Source organism: Manacus candei, unplaced genomic scaffold, assembly GCF_025592945.1.
Source record: "Manacus candei isolate 608988 ecotype Guabito, Panama unplaced genomic scaffold, ASM2559294v1 h1tg000050l, whole genome shotgun sequence".
Lineage (NCBI taxonomy): Eukaryota > Metazoa > Chordata > Aves > Passeriformes > Pipridae > Manacus > Manacus candei.
Window position 1 is genome coordinate 33,456,210 of NW_026138098.1, and position 14,267 is coordinate 33,470,476.

At 40.0% G+C, this 14,267-nt stretch overlaps 1 protein-coding gene across 1 annotated transcript in view; it reads left to right on the plus strand.

The window, feature by feature from the left end:
* The first annotated feature begins 4,227 nt into the window (after positions 1 to 4,227).
* Positions 4,228 to 14,267, plus strand: part of MYPN (myopalladin) — a 55,649-nt gene continuing 45,609 nt past the window's right edge. The window contains exons 1-2 of the mRNA XM_051800243.1: positions 4,228 to 4,622; positions 12,840 to 13,778. Coding sequence (XP_051656203.1) covers positions 12,841 to 13,778 — 938 coding nt within the window. The 5' untranslated portion in view covers positions 4,228 to 4,622; position 12,840. The remainder of the gene's footprint in view (positions 4,623 to 12,839; positions 13,779 to 14,267) is intronic.

The following is a 14,267-nucleotide window of genomic DNA, read 5'->3' on the forward strand; positions in this document are numbered from 1 at the left end:
AAATAAAGTAAGGAAGGAAAAGAAGACAGGGAAGGAGAGGGGTCGTAGTAGGAATGCAAATTTCACCTATCACAGAGTGTTCCAAATTAGATGAAGACAGTAGAACTGGCATTATCAGATCCCCTTTTATGGTCTGTTTTGGCCTGGTCATGCCTTGCAATCAGGGCAGTGAAATCCTATCGTGTCCAAGTGGATCCTGTCGTCTCTGACAGTGCTGGGAGCAGTAACCCTGACTGTAAATCTCACGCCTTTCAATTAAGCTGGTTTTTTGGCATCAGTGTCAAATCAAATTTCCTCCTGCTTAACTTGCCCAAAGAAAGTCATGACTGGAACAGCACATACCCTTCATATTTTGTCTGGTATTCAAACCCAGCTTCTCAGTTATTAATTTTAATCCACTGATTTCTGATCTTGGGTTTCTGTTGATTACCAGACATAGTCTCCACATCATTGAATCCTATAGATAGGAGTCCTCATTCATTTTATCTCAAGTTTTTAGTTATTTTTAAAAACAATGTGATATAAGAGGTTGAATAAAACTTTTGTATTGTACAGTGGATAATACTGCACAAGAAAAAAATATCACAATTTAAAATAAGGACACAGTGTCCTCCATGGGTTTTAGGCAGGGAATGTATCTTAAAGAATCTGACACTTTTACAATTGAGTAAAAGTTTTTACAACTGAGTAAAAGTTTTTTTATGAAAAAGGGATTTTACAAATCCACTTTTACTATTGCCACCCATAACATCAATTATTTCATGTTCTGGGGATTATCTCTGTGATTTCTAGAAATCTTTACAACATTTTTCAGCTGCATCTTTTCTACTGCAACAAATCAAACTATTGGTATACTCCTTTTGAGAAGCAAACAGATGGAACATTGAGGTACAAGAGATTTTGGCTCTGTGTGGATGACTGGAAGACTGCTTTCATTACTGTGGTTATAACTAACTTTTTGGAAAGGTCTGACTCCTCTCCTATTGATGCTAGGGCAGAACAAACTCTGATTTCATTGGAAACAGCATCAGGCCCCATAAATCACTAGTACATTTCATCAAAAAAATTAATGAGACTGAAAAATTCTCCAGTAACACTTGGGAAATCCTCACAGTAGCACTTCCCTGTTAAATGATAAAGCCTGTTTGGGGCTGGGTGACAAAAATAGGACTCAAGGAACATTTTAACATTATTATTTGTACTTTCTATAGAAAAAAGCTGCCATTTCTTTTATCCTTCTGGTATGTCTCTACTTCTAAATTAGAATCTGAGTTAGAATTACACAACACCTGGCATGCTCAGGATGAGAGATGCACTACACATTGATATGAACAGAAAACATCCAACTCATATTATCTTATACCAAGTTTGTAAATCACTATCGAAATAGCTTTACCAGAAACACCCAGAAATTTGCTATTAACATTTTTCTTACCAAAAGAAAAGGTAATTCATTAAGTTCTATAATCTAAAAGAGAAAGAGGACTTGCCACTGCTGTTCAAATCTGAAAATGGCACATCTCATTTCTCATTTATTGGTTTGGCACATGCCATGAATAGAATAGTACTAATTTCATCCTAATATCTTGAAAATCAAGAATTTTCCATTTATGATAAATCCGTAGGTTTACAAATACAGTCTGATAATCCTACTGTGGAATGACAGCCAACCAAAGTTCCATTTTAAACTCCTTCCTGCTTGTGAAGGTAGTCTGAACTTTGACAGACACGATCTAGAGAGAATTAGTGCTCACATAATTTACTCTGGGATGCTATGCCTTATTCTTCTGCCAGCCAGCAAAGACAAAAGGACATGAAGCTGGAGATAATGATACTCCGAAATGCTATTTTTTAGCGCTCAGCAGTCAAAAGCCTGAATTCACTGCCTTCTAAAAATGCAGAGAGAGGAGCAACAGTATTTTCATAGGTTTTGTGCTGTTATTTGCAAACTGGTGAATCTGAAATTCTTTGGTGTTGCTCCATTAAAATGCCAGCTCTGAAAGACCTGGCACATTACTGTGTGTGCTCCAACTTTCCGTGGTTCCCAGAAGTTTTGGCCTTGTACCACCTGCTGTTACAATGGTCAGTTTGTTTGCCACAGTAAAGGCTCATAACTTTTGTGGTTTCTCAATGCTATATTTTTCTACAGACACCTTAGCTTATGTCTTGCTCAGATTATTCAGTGATTTTGCAATTCCAGCATCTTATATAAATCTCTCTCTATTTTTTGTATTTTTCTCAATCAACTTGGATAATCACTTTGCATTGCCTAATTTTGCAATATCATGCACATACAGCAGCTCACAAACAGCACACAAGCAGCAAGATTCCATGAGCATTTGGTAATAAGTGCAAGTCAGTAGAAGTCCCTGTAGGTTTACAATTACTTTATCAGACACATCAGACTTTATTTTCAGCCTTCAGACTTTGTATCCTCCCCATCTCCTGTAATGTCAAGGCACAGCAGCGTGTGGTACAATTCCAACATGCAGTTCCTGTCAGCACTGCATGGCTCACATCTACTGTTACAGATACTATAAAGAATACATTAGATCTTTATTCCCGATATAAAGTTATGTTAGACATCACCCAACCCATAAAATGCCTCAGCTGTACCCAAAAGAAGGGCTGACTTCACTATATAGCCTTTCCATCTCATCAAAGAAACCATGCCATGAACAATGCTCATATGCTATTCTGACAATGGCATTTTGCTGGTTTTGGCTGGGGTAGAGTTAATGGTTTTCCATAGTACCTGCTGTGGGGCTGTGGTTTGGGTTTGTGCTGAACAGTGTTGATAATTCAGGAATGTTTTCATTATTGCTGAGCAGAGCTTACACAGGGACAAGGCCTTTTCTGCCTCTCACCCCACCCCAGCAGCAAGGAGCTGGGGGGGCACAAAGAGTTGAGAGGGGACACAGCTGGGACAGCTGATCCCAACTGACCCAGGGGATATCCCAGCACATAAAGCTGGGGGAAGGAGAAGGGAGGGGGGACATTCAGAGTGATGGTATTTGCCTTCCCACGTCACTGTTGCACGTGATGGAGCCCTGCTGTCCTGGGGATGGCTGAACACCTGCCTGCCCAGGGGATTGGGGAATGAATTCCTTGGTTTGATTTGGGTATGTGCACGGCTTTGCTTCACTTATTAAACCACTTTTATCTCAGTCCATGAGTTCCCTCCCTTTCACTCTTCTGATTGTCTCCCCCATCCCACCAGGGGCCGTAAGCAAGTGGCTGTGTGGGGTTTTGTTGCCAGCTGGGGTTAAACCATCACAGTATTTAACAAAAAGAGACAGAAGTAAAAGAAAAGTACCTCTAATGCATCAGGAAATTTTTCATGGAAGAACTGCTTTACCTCTGACTTTTCATACTGTTATGACTCATAAAGTAACTTTCTGAAGGACTACACTCCACGGGAGAACCTCTTCTCTAGCACAGGTGCTCAGTTGATAACATTTTGAGAGAACTGGTAGAAGGTCAAGAAGCCAGTTATAACTCTGTTAGATATGAAAAGGGCTGTATATAAATTCCCCAACATAAATGCATAACATTTTAGCAATCTTTTAAAATTGCAATTGTGACAGGCATTTTAAATAAAATATCAACAATCAAGCAGCATTTTTGGTAAGATGAACTGTTTAAAATACCAGACAACTTTCTGTTGCTGGTGTATAGGATGAGTAGAAAAGAAAATCTAGTCTCTACGTTTACCAGGTGACGTGGTAAGTTTTAGTCAGTCAAAGTTTTAAGCAATGAAATTCTACACAGTAATAGGGTTTTTCTGCGTACTGGTTAAAATATGTTGAAATTATTCCACCTATGTTTATTTCTCGGTTTTATTTATGGCTTAGTTTCAATTGCCTCTTTCAATTACTCTTCCCCCAACAGCTTATTTCTGTGCATTCAATAACAAGTTTAGGAGTTCTGTCTTTTTGAGGATCTGTAGTTACAGGTCATCCTGAAGGATTTCTGCACTATTTCACTGTGCTTACTAAACTTAAAAATGAACACTTCAAAGAAGTCAGGAATATTTTACTATTAAATCACGTGTTTACTGAGTTTGCCTTTGGAATTGCAAAACCTTTACGTTGTTACCAGCTGATGGGTTCCCCAGTGACTGCAATCTTCGAGTTTTGATCACAACTTAAAGAAAGATCAATAACTAGTAATTTTAGAAAGTGTAAAGCAGCTGACAAGAGTGATTCAATGCCACTGCAGCCCCTCTTGGATGAAGCAGCGAAACCCACATAAGCATCTCTGGGGGCCGCTCCGCGAGCGAGGAGCGAGCGCTCGGTGCCGAAGGTGCTGTGGGAGCAGCAGCTCCCGGCCAATGGGCTGGAATGCTCCACGGGCACATGGTTTGCGCCGCTCAAAATAACTTGGGACCTGCACACTGACAAACGCGATCGCCCCGGCGGTGACAGGTCGTCCGGCTCCTCACAGCCATCCTCACAAAAACCAAGGTTAACTTCCTTCGCTCCATGGACTCCCAACTGCTTCTGTTCCTGAGGACCTGAAGAACTCCCTCGCTTCCGTAGCTTTAACCTCACACTTCTGGATAACTGTCGCCGCTGCTGACTGCCAGGGTTGGGCAGCAACATCTGGAGGAACTGAAAAAGGTAATCCCTCAACTTTAGATCGGGATACATTTTGATTTTGCAGCAGCGTAGAAGAGTTTGATGAGCATGCATATTTGAATGCTAATTACAGCTGGTAAGGCATACACAGGGGACAAATAATTTTTAAAGTGACTGGTTTAAATTATGCTGGGGCATGTGCATTGCAGTGAAAGAGAAACAGTGTTCTGCAGCGTTATAAAGGACTTGAATAGCGCTGGTGGGCTTCTCAAAATCCCTCGGAGCCAGTCTGACTGCTCCAAAGAGTCAACGAGATTCTAATGACCTGAAAAGTTCCTTGTGGGACCATGTTCTTCGTCCTGCTTATCTTGTCTCCACATATTGAAATATTTGTGTTCTGGTATTCAGCCTTAAACAAAATTGCCATAATCTGGAATTCCTTCTTAAGCAAAATCAAACCTAATTTAACGAGGTCCCCATAGTTAAATGCTTTCTATTTATTTATTTATTTATTCTGTCATGTAAAATGACCCCTGTGCTATATTTAGTGCAGGGAGATCTGCTCTCTGGATTAATGTACACAACAGCTGCAGAAACAGTCCTGCTAGAAGGGCATAGCTCTCACCCTTGAGCTCTCACTATCTCCCTTGCTCTCTTTCTCTCTCTCAGAAAAGGATTTGACTGTCAGTAGCAAATGTTTGGCCCAATATATTGCAACATTAAGCAGTAATCAGAAGCCCATATTTAGTTTTATCAAATAATATGCCAACGATTGACAAGAGAACAGAGTAGCTCTTGAGAGTATGTCAATAGGACATTATACAAATTATGCTAAAGACACTGATTACTTTATCAGTAGCTCTGTTTTGGTCATGAAGTTTACATTTGTGAAGATGCTCTAGAATTTAAGAGTGAAAACAAAATCAGCAAATGTTAATGGTACGAATTCATAAACTTCAACTCTGCTCTTCTCCCTCTCCTGCACTTCCTGAAGGTTCCTGAGGTCAGGTTATTTCTTTTCGTCTGTCTTTTTTTTGTGAGTTTTTTTTCAAAAACAGCTAACAAATTTAAACAGCAATAGCAAGCATGTTAGTTCCTGTAGCTGAGCAGAATGATATTTACATATTGAAAATTATTTCTGGTCAATTCAGGAGGTAGTTAGGTCTTGCATTTGCCAGAGTACCAAACACAAAGGGGAACTGTGTGCTCTGTGCTGATTTTTTTACTCCTGTGCATTCTTTAGAGATTTTACAGCAGGTCTTGCTGTGGTACTGAAAGAATGTTTCTCATCAAAAGCTGCTGAGAATTAGCAGTCCAGGTATATTTGCTCATAAATACAACATTAAGATAGTTTGTTAAAAATTTACACAATACCATAACTGCAATTGGGCAATGCAATGTCAACTGTAACTTAAATCACTGGGGGGGGGGGGGAAGAGAAAAAAAATCAGTTTACTTTTCTGTTTAAAACTTCACTGGTTTAGTACTTGTTTTCATAAACAGGAATAGTCTAAGGGATGGGAAAATTAACTCTGCCTAATATAAATCTCATTTAAACATTGTAGTTTAAAAATATGATTCAAATGTGAAAGCTTTTATGTTACAATGTTCAGAGGGAAAGCCAATGAAAAGGCATTAAAAGGACAGAACAGTGGACAAAAAGAAAGAAATACTATGAGGAAAGGCTTGTTGCCTGTTAGTTATATTTTTTCATTGAGGACTTCTGTATGTACATTCAGCATCAGATTGTGGATCTCTGCTGCATCTTTTTTGGCCTTTCATATAAACTTTTTCCCATGTGGGCAATCCCTGAAGGAAACTGGACTATACACATTACTTGAATCAACAAAAACTTGTATTACATTACAAGCACTTAAAGTACACTCAGAACTTGTCTTGACATCAGAGGTCTGGCTGCACAGGTCGTTGGGAGAGGAGGATGGAGAAGCATCCCAGGCAGGCCTCAAAGACAGCCATCACCTTCGTGTCTGACCTTCTAATTTAAAAGTCAGCTTCAATTTATTTGTTTCAGTTTGATGTTATATGGAGTTCCTTTAGGAGATTGTTTACCTCGCAGTTCAAGCAGATTCACTGAGGAGGCAAACAGAGCTTGAGACATGGCATAAAGGGTCTCAGTTCTCATTTTGAGAAGTATTTGGGGCCAATATTAATTATGAAAAAATTAAGACTTTTTGTGATCAGAGTGAAAAAAAAAATTCATTATGTGAGAGTATGAAGGAAATGTTGAAAAAGTTAGTGAGTGTTGAACGTGCTTTTTCCCTGAAGCAGAGTTCAGTATTTTCTCCTGCTTAGGGTGTCCAATACTGTAACAGTGAGGCCACGGGCCAGGGCAAGACTCCAAGTGCACACAGGGCTCTTGCAGTGTCTGTTGCAGAGTAACTTGGAGAAAGGATTTATCCCATCCCATTTCAGAGGGATTTTGTTTCCATCAGAAGTTGTTACACTCCTGAGCCTGGAGGCTCTCTATTTTCCATATTTAATCACATTACTTGGAAATGGGAGTTTAGTTATCTGACTCACTACGAGGAACGGAATTCAAAACCACTAATGTGTCTAAAACAGAAAGGTACACCCCCTTCTTGTGCACAGCTTTCCAAACACAATTTTAAAAATATCTTACACTCACACCCCCAAACACACACAGAACTGCCAATCTTAGTCCTCTGCTCCAGCCTAACCTTTCCTGTGTCTGGAGTCTCAACGTCTGTCTCGCAGCAGCTACAGCTTGTCAACAGGAGTAAGGAAAATGGTGACAGTGGCAACTGCTACGTGAGAATTCCTGCAAGCACAGGAGAATGGGATTGTGATCATCAAACATCTGCAAGGCAGACCACTTGAGTCATCTCTTAGCTTGTTTTTCACAGCCTGTAATCATACAGTTGAAACACTCCATAACAGTCTGTAGGTAAATGCAATTTATGTGCAGTTAAATTAATGGGGAAGTGGATATAGCCTCTGATATCTGCTAAACTTCCCAATTTCTGACTGAGCTGCTGGGCACACAGTGTCTTGCTGTGTAAAGGTAATAAAGGTGCCTCAATGCAGAGCAAGAAGCAGCAGTTTGAGAGCTGTTCTGATGCTGGGTTTCATACAAAAGCACTCTCAGTAAAAGCAATGATAGTTTGAAAAGCTAAGACAGGAACAACATGTATTGACCAGAACTTCTAACTGCAGCTGAAAGCCAAAGATGTTCAAATACTTTTTGCATTAAATCTGCTATTTTACATATAACCTGTTTATTATGACACAGAAGGGGAGTTTGAAAAACATCTTCAGGGCATCAAGCATTTGAAGCTGTCTCTCACCAAATAAAACAGAGATAGATCAGGCATATCTGGGATTCTCTTCAGCTTTGCTGAGATTTCACTAGTGCTGTTTTCTTAGAAAAAGCTCAGGTTCTTTCAGTGATGACTCAGCAATGAGTCTAACAAGCCTCAAACAAGAGGAAATGAAAGTGTTTGGTGTTATGCTGTGCAAGATCCTTGTGGTGCAATTTTCCTCCCTTCCATGTAAGGATTTTCGGGTCAAATCACTGCCAAAACAAAGAGTGGGAACTAATTCTAACTCTGTGAATATTTAATCCTAAGGATCACTTGGCTAATAAGAGAACATTGCCATAAATATGGGCTCTTGGAAACTCAGTTGGCTAATGGAAACTGAATTAGTAGATGGAAGGAGTTCACGGAGTTAGTTTTGTTCATGGCATCCTTCAGTGCCTCTTAAGACAAGGGTGCCCAAGGTGACTCCTTGTGTCCCATGAAAGCAAAAAATGTTGCCCTCAGTGCACTGGTTTGGTGCTGTAGGTTCTGAGCCAGTCAAGAGCAGAGAACTGCAGGCTGCTGGAATCAGTCATCACATTTTCCACCCTAAATAACACCAGTTTAGAAATATTATTTGCAATTAGCACTGCAATTTGTCCCCTTGATATGGATTCATCACGACATTTTTCCAGTCAGCAAAATAACTGGTGCTTTCATTGACACCACAGACACCTATTGTGTTTTTACTAGAGTTTGTCCTTCTTACTGCTTGCTCAACAGAGTTTTCTGCAGTTATCTGCACTTCTCTGCTCAACAGAGGCATCTGCAGTCCCTGCATACATTTTGCCAGCTCCATGACCTGGTGTGCTGTGCTGCTGCCCTGTGCCAGTGTCCTGTGCCACTGCACACAGGGGTGGTTTCTCTGCTGCTACAAAGACAGTTCTGTTCCAAAGCCCCAGTCAGGAGAAGTTAAAGGGAAGGCTCAAGACATGTCGAGGCCAATTCTACATCTCAGTCTAAACAAAGAGAAAGACTGAATTCAAGATCTTAAGTTTGAAGCTTAGATTCCAATTTTGGCTATAGAAGGGCTAAATTATTACTAATTATCATTAGTCAGATCTGTAATAGGATAGTTGTTCCTCTGGTCATGCCTTTTCACTCACAAAAAAGATGGTTTAATAAATATTTGAGAAAATATATTGAATTCAGCCTTACTGCCATCTAGCCCAGAGACCCTCTCAGCTCTGTGCTTGGTCTCCTTTGAGTAAAAGCTGTTGTTCCCTGACTGTGAAATGTAAATGGCTCAGCTTACCCAGTGCTTCCCTCATCATCAGCCCTCTGTAGTCCTTGGATAGTACAGATCCTTGTAGGAAAAGAAAAATAAAAAAAAAAAAGGAAAAAAAGAAACCAGACATCTCTCAAGGCATGAGCAAGGTGGAATTAATGGGATTCCCTGGTAGCCTAACAGCAACATTTGCTGAAACTTAACACTTTCCATTTAATTAAAAATACCACATAATTCAAAATATTTTAAAAATTCAGTAGCCAAGCACTGCTACATTTGACTAGAACCCAACTTCTTCCTTACTAAAAATAGAATTAAAAAGTTATCTTCTACTCAAGCTGAAAATAGGGAAGAGTTAGATATAAAATTCTGACTGAAATGTTTAGGGTGAGCTCTAAAGAAAAGTGACTCTCTAAGTAGTAAGAATTTGGCATCCGATTCATTCTCATGGATATCTTGCTTCCCAACACAAGAAGGAGAATTCTGCTCCCTTCTACCTCTTCTGCTTCAATGGGCAGAAGGAAGGAAGCTGTTCCAAGTCCTTTGCTGGGGAACTGTTTTTCTCCTTTTGCTATCAGACAGTGGCTCCTTCACTGCACCTTTTTTTTTCCAAACTAGAATTATAAAACTATTTTGCCAATCTAAACACATCTTTGAGAGTATCTCGTTATATTGCAGTAATATTCCTTAAGCAAATTGGCAGAAATTATTTCTTTCGTGTTTCAACGCTTTGTTCAAAAGACAAATAGAAGATATGCAAGACCCAGAACAAAGTCTCAAATAACCACAGTGAACAAACACTTGCTTTATAAGGGTTACCTGCAGAAAAGCTGCACTGTGATAAACGACCTCTGTTCAAATATACATAGCACTTAAATGAGAAAATCAAGCAATATCTGTACAACAGAGGAAAATAAAACCCTGAATAGTCTCAGTTGGATAATTTTCATATATTCTTTCAACAAAGTCATTCTTTAAGTTCATTTGACTTCAGCAGGTTTTGATCACACATCCTTCCCTACCTGCCTTTCCTCCTTAGTGTGTCCAGTGTTCTCTAAAGACCTGTATCACCTTTTTTCAGTGTCTGATGGCCTTTACAAACACTGAGGTGAACTGAGGATGTGCCACTCTGAAAGAGTGGCCAAGAAATGTAGCAAGTTAAACTTTGCCACCATGTGAAATATGCACTTCTCCAGCCCTATAAAATACAGCCTTCCACTGTGGCATCTAAAGCTGCCAAGAGCTGGATGGTATAATCCAGGTTAGAGGGGTTAGCAGGGAGCTGCATCCCGCAGGAGAGAATTCTGTTACAGGCACATCCTGTAACATCCTGCTAAAGCACACACTGCTCTCTTGCAGGCTCAGCCAGCAAAAAGAAGGGGCAGAGGAAAGAGCTGCTTCTCCCCTGGCTCTGTTTCTCCCCTTCTGATTTTCAGCAGGGAGGAGGCCCCTGTTACAGGGGGCTCCGGGGCTGCACTTCATTCGTGGCACAGGTCTCACTGCCAGTCTGTAAGTGCCCTATGTTAGAATGTAGTTCAGCCCTTTGGAGTTGAAACTATAGCTTTAGCTGTGACCTTTACAGCACACAGTATGTGATCAGCACACAAACAAGCTAATCTAACCCCTTAACCATATTCTGCTTCAGTAAGATGGCACAGCTGCCTGAGAAGCTAAAGCTGAGCAAGCAAAAGTAGTACCCACGGAGCAGGAACTTTAAGCCTCTTTGTATTCTTAAGAGGTTAAATTACAAACTCTGTCCAGTCACGGAACAGCTTACAACATTATCTCATGTGGGCTTCCCAAATCAGTGCTCTCTATGTGCCACAGCTTCACTGAAACACTGTGCCAGATAATTTAATGCCAAGTGTTCAATTAGGATTGCAGACTCTGGTTCACGTGCAGGGACTACACTGGGTGCTTAGAAGCATATATTTTATATGGCATTTTATTTATTATTTTTTTACAGGCAAGAACTTAGCAATATTTTGGTTGGGTGCCTTTGTAGTCTTACTGATTTTCCCTGTTTCATATTACGAAACCAAAGGAAAATTAAGAAATCTAAAATGCCAGATATTTATGTAAGAAAAATAATTTCTATATAAGAAATTGAAGAAGAATATAAAGAGTTTAAATTGGAGTTTTCTTTTTTGTAAATAAGGAACAAGGGCTGTCACTCATGTTCCAGGATGAAATATTGCAGCAGTACGAGATATTATCGATTCATTTTTTTTTACCAGCTTTTTTCCAGGGACAACTGTCCTGCTAGAAAAGCCAAAAGCCTTTTACAGCAGAGATACCTTTTTTAATTTTCTTTCTCTGGCAACTTCAGCAGTTACATAAGGCTATGAATGGAAATGGCCAATGCCAGGGCATGGCTGTTCCCTTCTCTTGATGCCACGACACAAACAGAACCCTCTGCAGTGCGACAAACCAGATACCTTAGAGCAGGAATATTTGAAACCATCACAGCAAGGCTTGCCAGGCCATAAATGAAGCAGGAGAGAGATAATAAGCACTGCATATTCTGAGAGACTGATCCAGGAAATAATCATGCACTTGCTTCAGTATCTGTGAGATAACAGCTCTCTGAAAGGTGGTAAAGGGCAGTCATTTGTCTTCATACTTAGGCCACCTTAAGATGAGTGTGTTAACAGGATGCCTGAATCCCTCTGCTTTCATAATGGCTCTTTGGAAGCGAAAGGGATAATATTATGCAGACCTACTTGCTTCAGTATGGAAAGGGACTCTTTAGCTTTGCTTATCAAGCATGCAGGTTAAGTATAGGCTTTCTAATACAGTCTTCTCATGTGGTATATTTTTCAGAATCAGGATGACCTAAGATAATGATTTTGAAAACCCTGCAGTACAAATGATGTTTGTATCAAATCATGACATAGTTCTTTACTTTAAATAGCTTATTAGAAATAATGATGAATTTAAGAAGGTATAGAACATTCAGCACCATTACTGCCTCCTATAATGCAGTATCTTTAGGAGTTTTAAATGAAAAATTGTCATTATTGAATATTTTTGGGTTTTTTCCTTCCTCCTCATGTCCCTCAAATGTTTTTGAGGGTTCGTTTACTTACTACTGCAGTGCCTTTCAAGCTAAAGTTACTTCATTTAAAAGTACTGTTATTCTCTCACAGCTTTCAGTCCCTGAAATATCCAACACTTCACCTGTCTGATGAGGTTGTTTCTTAGCTAAATTAGCTCCCTTGGTCAGACCATGGTGCTCATAATGCCAAGGTCACGGGTTCCGTCCCTGTACAGGCCATTCATGTAGGAGTTGGACTTGATGATCCTTGTGGGTCCCTTCCAACTCAAAATATTCTGTGACTATCTGAGATTTGACATTGAAACTCAGTTAACAGCTCTGTAGTTGAAGTTTTGCCTGGAACAGAGTAGAAAATACCACACTTGCAGTTCCTTCAGCTATGTAAGGCTGCCTACAGCAGAAAGTGATAAAAGATGAACTTCTCTGGGTAAAGGCAATAGCATCTGGCAGTGTGTACAGAAGCAGGCCTTTATAACAAGGCCATACTTGCAATTACTTCAAGTATTACAAGTATTCAGTGCTCAGACACAGATTGAAAATATTGTGTTCTGCTTTTCAAAAGCCTGTAATTGTGTGTTCAATCAAAAAATTTGCTACTGATAAGGTGTGGTCCTATCTGTCCTTTTTGTTGGCAGCATGCAAGACGACAGTTTAGAAACCTCAACTTCTATATCTCAGCTTCTGAGAGAGAGTTATTTAGCTGAAACTAAGCATCAAGGGAAGAGTGAAAGAAGCAGATCAGAGCCAGTTTCTCATAATTTCCACTATGGCAACGCTTCTGGTGATTCAGATGAGGTAGCTGCTCAAGATGACCTTCCAGATCTCTCTGCCTTTTTAAGCCAAGAAGAGCTTGATGAAAGTGTAAACCTAGCAAGACAAGCTATTGATCAGAATCCACTGGAAACTAAACAGGATGAGCTTCAGGCACAGTCACAGCATCCCCCAGATCAGCTGAACAACCCAGGAAAACACAAACAAATGGCCCAGTCTACAGCTTTGAAAACATCAGACAATGGCCTGCACTCCAACTTTTGTCAGGACCATATCAGAAATACAAAGGGTTCCAAAGGGAGCTCTCAAGATCTGAAGAAACATCACCTCCCCTCTGAATCAGAATCCAAAAAGGAATTCCTAAACAAGGCAGCAGATTTCATTGAGGAGCTCTCCTCACTTTTCAAAGCTCACAACTCTGAAAGAATAAGACCCCGAACATGCAAAAACTACAGGAGCAAGATTGATTCCAAGAATAAATCTGCTCAAAAAAGTAGCTCTAGCCTGTCTCTCACATCAGAAAACAGAGAAAGGCTTTCCATTCCAGCATCTCAAGACTTGGAAAACACAGCAGAAAAAACATTTGAACAAACAGATGATCAACAGGCAGCAAACTTGGAATCTGTTAATCAATTAACAAGTGCAGAGCTAAAAACAGAGTCAGAATCTGCATCTGTATATTCTGATGAGCCTATCGGACAACCACCACGCTTTACTCAGAAACTGAAGAGCAGGGAAGTTCCTGAAGGAACCAAAGTGCAATTGGACTGCATTGTGGTAGGAATCCCAGCACCTGAAGTCAGGTAAACATATTCTGCACTTGTCATTTTGTATGTCTGTAATGGTAGGTGTGTGCCTTCCTCTGTCCAGATATTTTGATGCATGAGTTTCAGTAATCTGCAGCAGAAATCTCCTGGTCTTGGTTACTAAAAACTGATTAAGAAAAAAAAATTGCTCTCTACAAAAGGTTGTATATATTTCCAGACAACGTATTTTGGGACATGTTACTTTCTTTGAATTTTAGAGTAATGCTTTTAAATACTGTGCTTCCTTAATTAAAAGAAAGTGTGGAGTCCACAGTGAGAAATGTTAGTTATCTTTATAGAAATCAAGCCTGACTGTGTAAACCAACTAAAAACACCAATGGCTGTGACACCTCGTGCTGATGCCTGAAGCTATCTGAGATGAGAGAACATAGGATCCCAGAAACCAAAAACATCCACACATGAAGGAGAGGAAAGAAGGTCATTTCAGTTATTACACCAGTTATAACCAAAAGCAGCTCAGTTCTA